Source organism: Lissotriton helveticus, chromosome 6 (assembly GCF_964261635.1).
Source record: "Lissotriton helveticus chromosome 6, aLisHel1.1, whole genome shotgun sequence".
In the NCBI taxonomy this organism is placed as follows: Eukaryota; Metazoa; Chordata; class Amphibia; order Caudata; family Salamandridae; genus Lissotriton; species Lissotriton helveticus.
Genome location: NC_136067.1, coordinates 1,672,442,685 through 1,672,457,128, shown reverse-complemented (window position 1 = coordinate 1,672,457,128; position 14,444 = coordinate 1,672,442,685). Strand labels below are relative to the sequence as shown.

The following is a 14,444-nucleotide window of genomic DNA, read 5'->3' as shown; positions in this document are numbered from 1 at the left end:
GAGGCCCGTACACTCTCATCCCAAGGACATATGGGAACCTTTTTTGTCTTATATGCGTAAAAAAGACGCCTCCCCATCTCCACATGGAGAAACCCTCCTCGAGGCCAACCTTGATCCTCCTGGGTCCCAACTGCACTCTCCCAATTAATCAAGGTACAATATTGTTACTGACTGCCCCTGGAATTTGCTACACATCAAATAGAGCGGCATTCTTGAATTTCTATCCCAGGTCACTACATGTCAATGTAAAACTCGCCTTGTTTAAAAACTGTAACTGGATCAACAACTGCATCTTGTTAAGCCATTGTGATATCATGAAATTCATTCCTCCCATTACCCACACTCACTCCTGGACCTTATTCTCCATGCTCCCATCCTCTTTCCATATCTCTCGTATGTTGCAGCTCTATAGTTGTACTTTTTGATTTAAATGCCAATACATTTTTTTTTTAAAAAGTGCATATTTTTTTAAATATAAAACCACAATTTACTGGATGGAAAAATGTCAGTATTTTCGTCGGACCTCCCTGTGTTTTTAAGTAATTCTTTTTTACAGGATCTCTGAGGGGGGGGGGGGCAACTCCTCAATGCGGGTGTATTATCGCTGCGATGTCGCATCCAAGCTTTCCCCCAAACCTCACCCAAGCTTTCCCCCAATCCTCTATCATTGGCAGTCCTACATAGTGGAGGGACTGACTAATAGAGAATGCATCCCTGCGTGGCACGCGCCAGTCAGTATCTTCCAGGGCGCTGGTTGTGTGTTGCAACAGTTAACGAGTAACCTTGACTACGGCCACGGCATCCCGAGGTTTCCGAGTGCCTATGGGCGGTCAGAGGGGAGATTGAGATAAGACCAGCTGCATCCCGCCCTCGCCCTGCAGCTAAGCACGCAAGTCTCAGCAAACGCCCGAAGCTTCGGCCCTAGAGCAGGAAGTGCTTCGAGTGACTTTGACAGCTGTTGCTTGGCGCCTGCAATCTCTCGCGGTCCACCTTAAGAAAAGCAGCCGCGGCGCTGCAGATCCACTTCCTGGCACTGCACGTCTTCCGTGCCCTACTGTCTGTACCTCTCTCAACATGGCGGGCTGCAGCAGCGGGGACACGGGGGCGGTGGTTGAGCGGCTCCCGGAGATCCCGGGCTCAGCCCATCTGGCTGCAATGCCACACAGGTCTCTCGCCGTCACCCTGGTGCTGGCGCTGACGGCAGCCCTGGCTCTCGGCTCCCCCGCTGCAGTCACAGAGCAGAAGAGCAGCGACCTATCCGCCTCCAACTGGACCCTGCTGCTGCAGGGCGAGTGGATGGTGAAATTGTGAGTAATGAAAACAAGCACGGGGGTTGTGGGGTCTGGCTGCAGTGCCCCTCAGATACAGTTCTTTAATTTCCATACCACCTTTCACTCAATGCGCACCGTCACAGTACAGCACATGCTGTTTGTGCATAGGACCTTCAAAGAGCAGAGGAAAGTGCGTCTGTCTTCAACTGACATCTGCACTGGTGCACGGTTACTGACCTCGTTCAATTATTATGCATTTCAATTTACTGGCCTCCCACCACTGTGGAGCTCTCTAAGACTGAGGAGGTTGTGAGGGCGGAGCCTCGTCAGGGTTGTGGTGAAGAAAGGGGCATTGTGCAGTCAAGCGCAGAAATAACGCTTTGACAGTTACATTGTTACGACGGGCCTATTGTCAACCACCGTATCGTATATACCCAGGGACACTGCTTCACTAATGACCAAAATACACAGTTTTAATAAAGCTGAGTGCGTGGAGCACGATAATCATGTCATGTGTGTAGTTTTCTTTCGAAGCAACGGATGGACACGCTTTGTTCAAAGATTGGGGCCCGAAGCATCATGCCACTTGGCTTCAAACTTACAAAAAGTTATCAATCGGAGGTTTTACTTATAAGCCCTCTTGGTGAAATGTAAGCATTAGCAACAAATATGGATGACGTTTTCAAAAATATTCCCCCCTTCCACCTCCAGAAAGAAAAAAAAGAGAGAATGATAAAGAACTCATCTCAGTTATTCACTGTCAAGCGACTCCTGGCCCTTGGTAGCTGCTCTACATGGTGCTAGAATATAGCACAAGTAGACATTTCAGTAGAACTTGGGCGCCGTGTAAACAACGTGGGAAAGATGGCTCCTGCAATTCCACGGTCGTGTTTTGAAGGCGAGTTTTGATGCTGTATAGCTCAAGGTCTACAGCTAGTTTGCCCTGTCTCTGTATTTCCCAGTTGTGTGAAGTCTGCATGCAGCATTGCAGCGCCCTGTAGGCTTGCTGCAGCACTCTGGATGAGGCCATGTAGACTTATGCGGGTTCTTTGAAGATGCAAGGTGAAGTGGTCCAAAATCATTGCCCTTTTCAGCATGTCCAAGTACAGCATGTTAGGTTCCGTCACTTATGTTAGGTGTAACTGACACAGTGTTTCCGCTGCATATTTTAATCGTTGAAATAAACCTGCAGTCAGGCTGACCCCTCTGAATATTTTCAACCTATTTCAGTGCCCAGAGCTGAGCTGGCCACAAGATATGACCCCAGACCTTAATTTCTGTCCAGTGCTTCCCCTTCCTAACCAATTAAGAAATCTAAAACAGATTTAGTGACACATTTGCCCTTGTTTCCGAATGCCAACTTCTATGCAGCAGTTTTTTTTAAATACATGTATAAGTTGAAAGTCAAACTTTGATTTTCAAGTTCCACCCAATTGGACTCCACCCCCTTCCTCTGCCACGTCTTCACCCCCAATTTATAGGTTCTTGAAGTAACGTTTTTCTAATTTCAGCACTGGCTATAGGGTATGACCCAAGGTCATGCCGTCTAGTGTTCAGGGTTACCTACCCTCTGGCCCTGTTCTGTGGCAATTGCCTATTTGACACAACGATGCCCAAGTACCACAAGGATAGCACTTTACACAGGGAATGTCTGAATTGCATGTGTAGTGTATTGAGGGGATATTCTGGATATGTATATAATTGTGACTGGTGAAGTTCTTTCTTTTATTCTTTGAATTGTAATCATAATGCCGTTTCTGCTAGTTTTTCAGGGAATAGATACACTGTTGGACGTTTGCTAATGCACATACATCAGAGAGTTCAAATCCAGTATTTCATGAAAATTGATGTCATACCTGTAAAATAATATTTCTCCATAACTAGCTGAAATTACATTAGTCCTGTGAATTATGTATTTCAAACATTTCTAACAATGAGAAGTCTAGAAATCAGAGGAGTATAGTACGTTTTGCAACAGGATTATGTAACACTGCTTTCAATGAACAGTATCCCGCTGAATGCAAAAACAACAGTTGATGAACAGAATGCAGAACAGTGTCATACATTCACCCCAGTACAGAGATCTGGGCCTAAAGCCATCGTTTTTTTGCTCACCATGCCATCCCAGTTTGAACCCAGCCATATGCAAATCAGTCTGGACCCTGTGCCCCATGGGAACAGTCCAGCCCGAACTGCCAAGCCAGGTCCTCCCTGGACTGGAAACAGGCATCCTAGGCCCGGTTTCGGGCTTTCATCCCTCATCAGCCAGGATAGCTTGATTCCAGTGGCATGAAGAGCACAGTATCCCGCTAAAAACACACCGCCATTAAGAAAATATACAACTGGTAATTCTACCAAACAACTCGGTCGCATGATTTATTATCATATCAGAAACTCTCAATGTTATTATAGGGCCACAATACACAAATAGCTGTTATTTATTTGCAACCTATGCACAGATGCCTATGCTTAATCAGTGCAGGGCAGTAGTTGTGTAAGACTTAGGATAGAGAATTTAAAATCCATTTTCGTATAACTTAAAATCTTAGCCTAAAGATGGTCAAATGGTTAATGCCTCTTTAGGGATTATTTTCCCGGATGGGTTTGCCTCTGTTGGAGCTGGCCGTACACCTTAATTCTGGTGCTTGTGACCACACATTTACTGTAACAAACCCGATTAGGTAACGTCCTTGTTGGCGTACCGCTGTCACCTCCTCCAATCTGCTGTGCCTCTTGCTCAGCGTCTGCCTGAGGACACCCGATTAGGGGCCCCACACGAAAGCTGCTTATCTGTCTTGGCAGCTCTGATATACCGGTTCTCAGAATTCCACCCACAATTTATAGGTTCTCCCATCCGGAGTCTCGGTTTGGCGACAGAATAACACTCTATTTCCTTGAATTACTCAACCCGTTAAGGATGAGACCTGACCTCCGCGGGTCCCCATATGTCGTCATTTTTCCTTGCAAGCAGGAAAAATCTACCAAATTGTGATTGTCTCAGGCTACACATTCTTTTAGTACTGATGATGATCCCATTATTTTCTGTGGGATCGAAACGCCGTCGACTTTAGCACCTTAACACAAAATTGTTGTATAATAATTATTCCATATAGATGCAATGGTGCTGCTAATATGCTGTCTGGCCTAACTTCTTGATTATATTTTGGCCCCGCTATTTTGTTTTGTTCGTGCCAGAGTTTTTCTTCCTTGTCCTAAATATTGTAGACACTGTCCCACTTTTCCTATGTGTTTCATGATGTTAAATTACATATCATGTTTTCTTATGAAAGTATATGACACAGTTGTTATTATATTTCTGTGCTGATTTCCTCCATTTGTAAATTGTTGAAAGCGGCCACTGTTTTCTTATAGTTACTTGCACCCAAGGTCCCTCTCAGACACATTGGGGTCCCTTGTCCTTTAAAATATATATCCTAGACATCAACACTGATCCAGGATTTCAAAGTTGAAAGCAAGTCTTTTTAAGCAAATTTATGAAAACTATTTAATAAGTCTTATTCATAGAACATTTTGACCATCATCCTGAGGATGGGACATAACCAGGCTCGGGATACTGTGCTGTGCTTAATTATACCACAATGTGGTATTTCCCTGGACAAATTCCTCAAGGTTGTACCTGGAAGTTTGGAGTGGAGCAAAGAGATCTATGTTGAAAAAAGTTCAGAAACCAGTTGTGATTTTTCATTGCACTATTTCTAACATTTGTAATCTAAATAAAATTACTGCAAGGTGAACAACAAAGTGTGGTAATGAGTTTAACGCTATGGTGGCTTTACTACATAGAAAATCCATGGTCCCTGAGAAAAGCCTGATCTTAAAACCTTTTGAGTCAAAATTCACCAAACTTGATATATACATGTAATCTCATTGGATGTGTATATTAGGAATTTATGAAAAGTTTCCTCTCTAACAAGACATGTTTAAGCCTCACCTCTACTTTGGGTGTGCTCAAAATAGACTAACAGGGTCATTTAGAGTTTGCAAAGTGTGAGGACTGCTGTAGATTGTTTGTGTTCCCTCTGCCACACTCGCAATCCCTGGCTCTACTTAGAGTAGGGAAAAGGGCTGGGTTTGCACTGGTAGATCATCTGCAGGTTTGGCTATCAGGAATCTCTGGCTTTTGGGCCATCAGGTCACAATGACAATCTTCCCGCCCTATTTATGGTCGAGTGGCAGTCACTAGATATGATGCATAGATGTCTTGGGCAGGGAAAGTGCCCAGTGGCACCCACATGCAGTTAAAACACACCCTGTGAGCTGGGGGTCATTGTTTTGTTGTTTCATCGAGAATACATGTGGGCATTTAGGCTTTAAGAGCTTATTATTGAAAACTAAAATCTTTTACAGAACAGAGTCATCAAATATGATGCTGGCCTAGCAAAGCTTCATTGCCCAATGAAGAAAAATGCATAGAGATCCCTGCCTGTTTGGTGGGGATCTCTAAGTATAGTGGACAGTCTTGGCCAGCAATGTGGAGGCAATGGCCTTGGCTGATCTGGTGACCTGGCAGAGTACCCGCTATGCTTCACATTACCCCCCAATTCCTATTCACAGACTACCAGATAAACAATAAAGTGGGAAGAAATTCTAAAAGCGCACCACAGGGCTACAATCTAATTGACATTACATATTAACACTTGTACACAATTTATTTAAATTCTTTGATCACGTTGGGCTGATAATAAGCAAATATACACAATCATAAATTACACTTTCAATAGTTCACCTACATATATACTTATGAAATATGGTCATGATATCTTTGTCACAAATTACTCTTTCATATGAAAATGCTTGAAAAGCTTTGTAAATTACGAGAATAATGTCACTTTTTACATTTTTGATGACAAAAGCTAAAGATTAATTCTTCAGACTTGTATGATGAGTATGTTGGTGGGTGTTTCTCTATCTTGATTTTGGTGGAAGTAATCTGATCCTGCCTCCTGCTGAAGCCACCCACTTCCCTCCACCTGATTCAAATTGCAGTTGAGGCCGCAGTCACATGATCCTGACATTGCCTGCTAGGAAGACAGGATGTTGGAAATGTGGCAATAAATCAAGCCACCAGAGAGCTTGTGGTAGCCAAAACATTCACCACCCTGGATTTGATGTAGGTCTGTGGGATGCCCTTTGAACTGGCACACATTTACTGAAGCTTGCAGGTGGAACTCCTGGAAGTGGGGCAATGATCCCCATCACTCCTAAACAAGGGCTCATGGTAATTCCTTGGATTGCCCTTGCTGGGTTCAGTCATCCACCAGCCTTGAGTCCAGAGTAATTCAATTCTTTAGCCAGTGATGTGGGTGTTCTAGGAGTGGGGGGATCAAACCCTCTTCAGTTGCAGTATACAAAAGTACTTACCTAATTTGAAGACTTGTACGTGGGCATTCTGCTTAGGTAATGATCTCCTGCACTTACATCTAAATGAAAATAAAGGTTGGCTCAGATGGAACCCTTTCTACATGCAATGTGCGAGAAAAAAAAAACATCTGCCTGATCAAGGAGTGTTACAAGTACCACTCCTTCCTCAGACAATTAATACCCTTACTCTCCTCTCCACTATTGATTGGCAGAGGAAGAAATGGCCTGGGATGGACAATCAGAATCCATCTGTCACTTATGACAAATTCTCCTATGTCTGCTGCTTAGCTCATTCCACTAATGCCTGACCTCAGGGCAAAGGTACAGGATTGCTGGTGGAGGGGTTGTAGTACCAAGTGGCTGAGGACTGTTTCTAGTTACAAGGTGAAGAAGAATCTATAGAGATGGATGTGTGTTTGACTGTATGAAAGTGTGAATGTGTGTGTTGGTGTGTTTTGTGGGCAAGGGCGGGTGGCTGAGGGTAGGAGATGTTTTGTGGGCTGCAAAGCTGAGTGTCTAACCCTGTTCAAATTGCACCCTAAATTGCAAATACTTGACTCTGAAAGGCATTAATAGTAACATTATGGTGGACTTAGCATAACAGAGGTGCATTCTTGAATATAGTGGACATTATTGTGGACAATCTGTCTATCTCTCACACACTAGTGGCCCACCTTTGAAATATTGTGGCATTCTTGGTAATAATCTGGTTATCTCTGGCAAACTAGTATTACATTCCTGACATGTAGAGAGAACTGTTGATTGCATTTTAACAATTTCTGGCAAAAGACTGACCCATCCTTGACATATAGAGATTTTACTCTCACTATCCTCTCGGCATAATAGCCACCCATCCTGCTATTCTTGGCGACCGCTCAACTATTCCAGTTATAATAGTGGCTCATCCTTAACATATAGTGATCATTGGCAATATTTTGTCTCTTTCTGGAATAATACTAGCACATTCTTTTAATACTGTGGCCATTTGTGGTGTTTGTGGCATTCTGTCTATTTATGGCATATTAATAAATCCTTCTTGACATGCCCTGGTCACTCTTGGGAATATTTGGATGTATCTTGTATAATAGTTGTAAAATATTTGTAAATACTTGTAAAATATACTCGGCATTCTTGACATTGTTGTTTCAGTTTGTTGTACAGTGATCGTAGTGGCACAACGGTGATCATCTCTGACATATTTGTGGATTTTGTTTTACATAATTCCAGCTATTCCAGGTGCAAATATGGTGACCATTTAAGAAAACATTCACACATTAGATGATAGTAAAGGTACATGAAATGCAGAATGTGTCCAAGTATGACCGTAGCACAAACAGATGTTTTGTGGGCATTGAGGGTATTTAATTGAGCATAGAGAGTTGAAATTGTGGGTTAAAACATACTGTTGATTTCATGAAATGTACAAACTTCTATTTGTGGAAAAATGTCTCTTGATCTTTTTGCTTTTTCACTATCACATGAACAGATAGCAATAGCAAAGTCATTTAGACCTAGGATCTAGTGTAATATTGGCATACTTAGAATTTGCACCAATTTTCACACTAGTACGTATTATGTGTTGTCAGTGAAGTTACCTGTAGTAGTAAAAAAGTATGTAAAAGTGGGGCCTATTCTCAAATCCTCTGGCTCGCACAAGACGCAGGTAGAAATATTTTGTTGATTAATTTTTATAACAATATATTTGATGCTACCAGGCACACAGTTATAAATGAATTACACAAAGCAGTATGTAATCTGGTAGAAAATGTTAATGGTGTTTTTGAATTTATTTTTGTGGGGGATTTTAATGTTTCAACTTGCCCCCTATCATCCCAGAATCTATGTGGTGTCTATAATCATTCAGGGGATGAAGAAGTTCATTTTCCTCACCATTTGTATGGGGAAACCCTGAATAACTTTTTGATTGATTATGACATAGAAATCATGGAAAATAAAAAGAATGACCAGGAAGAAAGTATTCCAACTTTCAAAGGGAGGGGGGCTAATACGGTAATAGATTTTATTTGCATGTCGACCATGTGCTCCGAGGTCAAGGTGGTTGATATAATGTTGAGCGACCATAATTGTCTTACCACTGAAGTTAAAATTTGGAAACCTACCACCACTCCTAACGGGGGTTCAATTGTAAATATTGAACCACATAGAACTAATGGAGTAAGGTTGAGGTGGAAGGGAGAAAAAGCGAACGAAATATCTAATTCTATCATCTCTTGTTGTTTGATGGAAATTTCGGCTATTCTCGAACAGGGGGAGACAATTGCTGCCAGTATCGACCACTTTGATAGTATTAATCTAATTATTAGCAAGAAGTTTACTAAAGGTGTCGGGCACTCGGATAGACAAAATAGGGGCTGGTTTGACCACGCATGTTCCAATGCCCGGAGAGATCTGAAAATAGCGTTAGCAGCCAAACCTAGAGATAAGGTTTTAGTGATCCAATTAAGGCAGGATTTTAAGTTGGTCCTTAAGCGCAGAAAGGTTGAGCTACAGCAGGAAGCTTGGGACAATTTAAGCCAAGCAGCAGAACAGAGGAACTGTAACCTGTTCTGGTCTACGGTAAATAGTCCATTCCTCAAGGACGAGGTGGCCCCAGTGCTCACCTCTAATGTGAGCATGGAGTCATGGATCGTACATTTTTCAACTATATTTGATTCTGACAACAGTTTAGCCTCACAAAGTAAAGGATGGCCTATAGTTGCGCTAAATATCACAGTAGAGGAAGTTATGGTCAGCATAAGTGCTAGTAAGGGAGGGAAGGCCCAAGGACCCGATGGGGTACCTATAGATGTATATAAGACCGCCCCGGAGATCTGGGGCCCCCTACTAGCTAAGATCTTTAATGCAGCTGTCTGCTCAAAAATACCATCTACTTGGGCAGAATCAATCATAATCCCCATCTATAAGAAGGGAGATCGGAGTGAAGCAAAAAACTACCGACCAATATCCCTACTGGACTCATCAGTAAAAGTAATGAGTCGTGTTCTATTAGCCAGATTAGAGGAATGGGCAGAGACGAATGAGATTTTAACCAATAGTCAGTTTGGGTTCAGAAAAGGACGTGGTACTATCGAGCAGTGCTTAAATTTGGAACTTTTGGTCGGGAAATACACACAGGCAAAAAAAGGGTGATTGTATTTATGCTTTGCCGACCTAAGCAGTGCTTTTGACATGGTAGATCACACCTTATTGTGGGCTAAATTGCTCGATATGGGTGCCCGGGCTGTATAGTTTATTTTTTAGCTCGCCTGTATGAAAAACTCAGTACTAGTGTCCGGTATGGGGCGAATGGGGAATGCACAAGCAAGTTTAGGATCGGGAGGGGAATCAGGCAGGGGTGTGTTTTAGCACCCCTACTTTTTACCCTCTTCATTAATGAAGTGGACTCGGTCCTGCAAACAGTCACGGCAGACGCCCCTAGAGTTAACAATCTCAACATCCCTGTGTTACTCTATGCGGACGACGCCGTGCTACTGTCCAGGACTCCCCTGGGTCTCCAACGGTTGATGGACAAGTTTGTCCAGTTCATCAATAACAGAAAACTGGTGATAAATAGGCCAAAAACCTATGTGATGGAATGTTCAGGCCAAGCTAAGATAAAAACGAAGGTTAACTCTCGTTACTTTATTGAGGGTGAACAGGTTTCAAAAGTAGACAATTTCTGCTATTTGGGGATTAATTTTGCAAAAAATGGTAGCTGGAATACTGAACACAAAGTGGTTAAAACAAAGATGATTAGAAGTGCAAATTGGGTTTTTGTATTCGCTAAGAAACTGGGAAATAGACGCATAGCTGACATGCTAAAAATTTACCAATCAAAATGTCTATCTGCGGCCCTTTACGGGGTGGGAATTTGGGGGGTGACTTCTGCCAGGTGCCTACAGGTAGAGGAGAACAATTTTTTAAAAAGGCTCCTGTGTCTACCCAAATCTACTTCCAATATCCTGGTTCATAAAGAAACAGGGTCCCACTTTCTGAATGATTTAATCATGCTAAGACCCCTATTATTGTGGCGATCTGTTTGGTTGAATGAAGGCACCTCTCTGAACAGAGCTATCATTGAGGATTGTCTCACTTTGGACCAGCACCAGAAGATTCCCTGGATTAAATATATTATTGACAATTTTCAAAAGGTTTTCGGATACAATGTGATCAATGATCGGCATTGTGCATCTGATAATTCCAAATCAAATATGAAAATTATGTTTTTGAATTTCTGTATTGAGAGGCGTGTGCAGGAAGAATCTAATCTCTCTACCTGCAAGTTGTACAATGGCTTGAACGAGTTTATTGGATTTCATCCTTATTTGACACAGGTGACCAGAGCTTCACATCAGTATGTACTTACTAGAATGAGGATGGGAATTGTACATCACCTGGTTGCATGTCCAAACATAAAATTACGTCCTTCGGGACCATGTGCCTGTGATAACAAGTCAGAACAGAGCACTACGCACTTTCTTTTTTCATGCCATTTGTATAGTGAATTGCGGAAATTCTATTTAAAGCCCATCCTAAAAAGATTTGGTGTAAGAACAATTATAGAATCTATGAAACTGCTTTTTAATATGCATCACCCGGACATTTGCTTTTTTACGGCCACTTTCCTGCTCAAGGCAATTAGTGTTAGGAAAAGTATGTGTTTTAATAATGAATTTTAATTTATTTATTCCAACCTGCACTGGATAATTATAATATCATGTATATATGTGTTTTTCTTTGTTTTTCTTTTTTAATGAAATGTTTGTTTTCATAACTGTATGTGCTTTTATGGACATGTATTTTATTGCTCCGAATAAAGCTTTATGAAATGAAATGAAATGAGTGTTGTCAACAAAGTGTGCTACTTTCTGTATTTGAATAGCAAGCCATTACCTGGTGGTAATTTAAAATGTGGCCGTTTCTCATACAAACCATGTTGCAAGATCATAGAACAACCTGCAATATGTGCTTCATCACCATTGACACTCCTTAACTCATATTTTAAGATCAATCAGCAAGTGTGAAACCGAACTACCTTTGCTAATGTAATTTTATTAGGGTTGTCTTTCTGTCCAGGTGCATTGGTCAGGTCTAAATAACAGGAGTATGTATTTAGCCAAAACTTGTGTCACACTCAGATCTTCATTTATAGTTGAAATGTAATTCTGATAGAGACGGATATAAGAATTTCCACGCATATTAGATTTTGCCTGCTTTTCAATTGCATTCCTATTTGTTTTTCTGTGCATATTTTGGCAGGCAAAAGCTGCCAAAATGGGTGGTGAGAAGAAGGGTCGGTGTGGATGAAAAACAGGCAGTAATTCACCCACAGACAACAATATTCCTGCTATTATTCCCCATGGAGAGAGCCAAAACTTGTTACCAAGTGAAATACCCATCTCCACAGCATTGGTTCCTCACTGGGAGAGAATTTAACCCTCTATTAACATAGTGGTTATTCACCTCCAATTCTGAAATAAGTTCTCAAGTTGTTTTTCCTAAGTCACAAAATAATGTAAGTGCTTTAACTCTTAGATGACCATACCCATAAATAATGAGAATGCAAAGATTCATGAAAATTCATCATTTGAAGATTCATCCAAATCCTTCTTAAAATGGTTGACTTTTTGCAATAAAGATTTTCAGAATGATTTCAAAAATATATTTCAAAATTTGAAATTTTGTTTTCAATAAAATTGCTGGCACACACCTGACTCAGGAATCAGTGCATTGGTCTCCTTGTTGTAGATGGTCGAAGATATTTGGAATAAACTCCCCTCCCCACCAGTGTCGGAGTTAGTTATATCCAAGGTGGGATTTAAAAGTCGTCTAAGAGTCCAAATAGTCACAAATGTTAAAAATGGTCTAATTTAGCACACTGAAATAAATAAATACAGCTATTTTTTTGCAGTTTTTACAGCTGGTAGAACTTTTTTTCCATTTTATTGGGATATTCTAATTGTACATTTTATTTTAGAGTTCATACTAACCCTGACATGGCGTTCAAGCGCTTTACGGCGGGTGCATGATATTCCGGGACTCAAGATGTGAGTTTTGTAGTTAGTAGATTAGTAATATATTTTACATTTTTCGTGTGCACTACTTCTGTTTGTGCTCTTGATTTTTTGTAGGTTAGTAGAATTTTGAATAAGGATGGAATGATGGGTATGGATTTGAAAGGGTAAGTAGTAAGGTGTTTTAGTGAATAGTGGTTGTGTGTGACTGTTAGTTGGGTGACAGGGCTAAAACAGGAGGGGGACGTTTGATAAGGATGTTTGGGAGTTCAGGGTAGTCAGAAAGGTTTTGGATGAGTCAAAGAGAGGAGGAATTGGCCAAAGGTTGAAGGGAGTATTTGTTCTTTTTTAATAACAAACCTGAAGTTAATATTTCCATACATATATACACAGGACACATGGTCAAGTTTTAGTGACTGGAACAAACCTCTCTATATAAATATCCATCGGTACATAGAAACAGCAATATTTACATGGTCTGATGTGCACATTTGTCTTGTGTTGAAATTAGCAATTTTTCCCCAAATACCTGTAATTACTTTTACAGACATATGTACACATGCTATTTCTTATATATTCTCAACCATACACCAAAACATAGTATACTTGAATATAGCATTGTTAGTTACCCTTTAGGGTGGAGGAAGGAGGATTGTGTGGAAGAAATAGCGAAAGCTGGTGTGGGTGCAAATATTCTATGAAAATAGGTGTACATATTTTATTGGATTTTTAAGCCAGAGACGGCCTAAAGGCACAATTCATTATCATCATTTTTGTAATGGGTGCTGAAAAGATGCGCAGGCTATCATTTGCTCTTCTTTAAAGTGGATCAACAAAGGATAATTTGAGATTTTTTTTACCAAAACGAGATAACCATATGGAAATTTTGGATAGTAAGAGGAAGATCATTTTTGCTTCTTTGGCACAAATGTTAGTATTTTAAATTAATTATGACTTTTTCACAGATAATTTTACACATTCGTTAATAAGACAAGTTCATCACCATTTCAAATACAAAATGCTTTATGACAACATAAACATTCTTCATAATGTTCATAGCACTTGTGTAACAAACATGGCAAAGTTGAAAGATCCTCAAAGTAATGGAAACACTCCTGCATCTGGCAGATTCCAATCAGACTTGTCAGTGCACTGCTGAACAATTCAGCAAGCACTCCCTCGATGGTACCGTGAAGCGGTTATATTTATCACATGACAAGCATCTGGTTTTATCTGTGTCTGCCAGGGTGCAGATCATATAAATGGTAGCTGTCTGTGCATAATAGCAGCCACGCCTTGTAAAGTGAGATGGCTGCATGCGTAATGTCTGAAATGAATACCATCTACAAGGCAACATTGCCAGCATAGAGTCATGTAAGTGGTCATTGCTAGAATGCTTTGTACTAAAATTAGTAGTGTGTACTTGGTCCAGACATTCTCAAGTTTCCAGAAACAAGCCTACCTTTTAATATCATTTTTATTTATTAGTATTACGAACATTGAAGTTGTGAATTGAAATATCTACATCTACATCTACATTGTACTTTGGTATAGCACCTTAAAGGATTGTACTCTTGTAAAATCTTATTTCCCAGTAGCCCCTACAAGCTAGTATACTTAATAAAAATCAACAAAACTCAAGAATTTTGAGAAATTCAATATTATTCCTCGGATGGGAATTCTTTTATTACTACCATAACAGGTGCAGAAAGAAAACATTGACATATATAGGACACTCCCAAAGGGAAACATTGTAAGGCAAATGCCTGATTTAGGG

General features: G+C 40.8%; 1 protein-coding gene across 2 annotated transcripts in view; it reads left to right on the top strand.

Moving 5' to 3' along the window:
• The first annotated feature begins 970 nt into the window (after positions 1-970).
• TMX4 (thioredoxin related transmembrane protein 4) overlaps positions 971-14,444 on the top strand; it is a 445,504-nt gene continuing 432,030 nt past the window's right edge. Inside the window, exon 1 of one of the 2 annotated variants that reach the window (XM_078649523.1) lies at positions 971-1,307. In XM_078649523.1, the coding sequence (XP_078505649.1) occupies positions 1,075-1,307 (233 nt within the window). In that variant the 5' untranslated portion in view covers positions 971-1,074. The remainder of the gene's footprint in view (positions 1,308-14,444) is intronic. The other variant, XM_078649521.1, reaches the window with a different exon arrangement.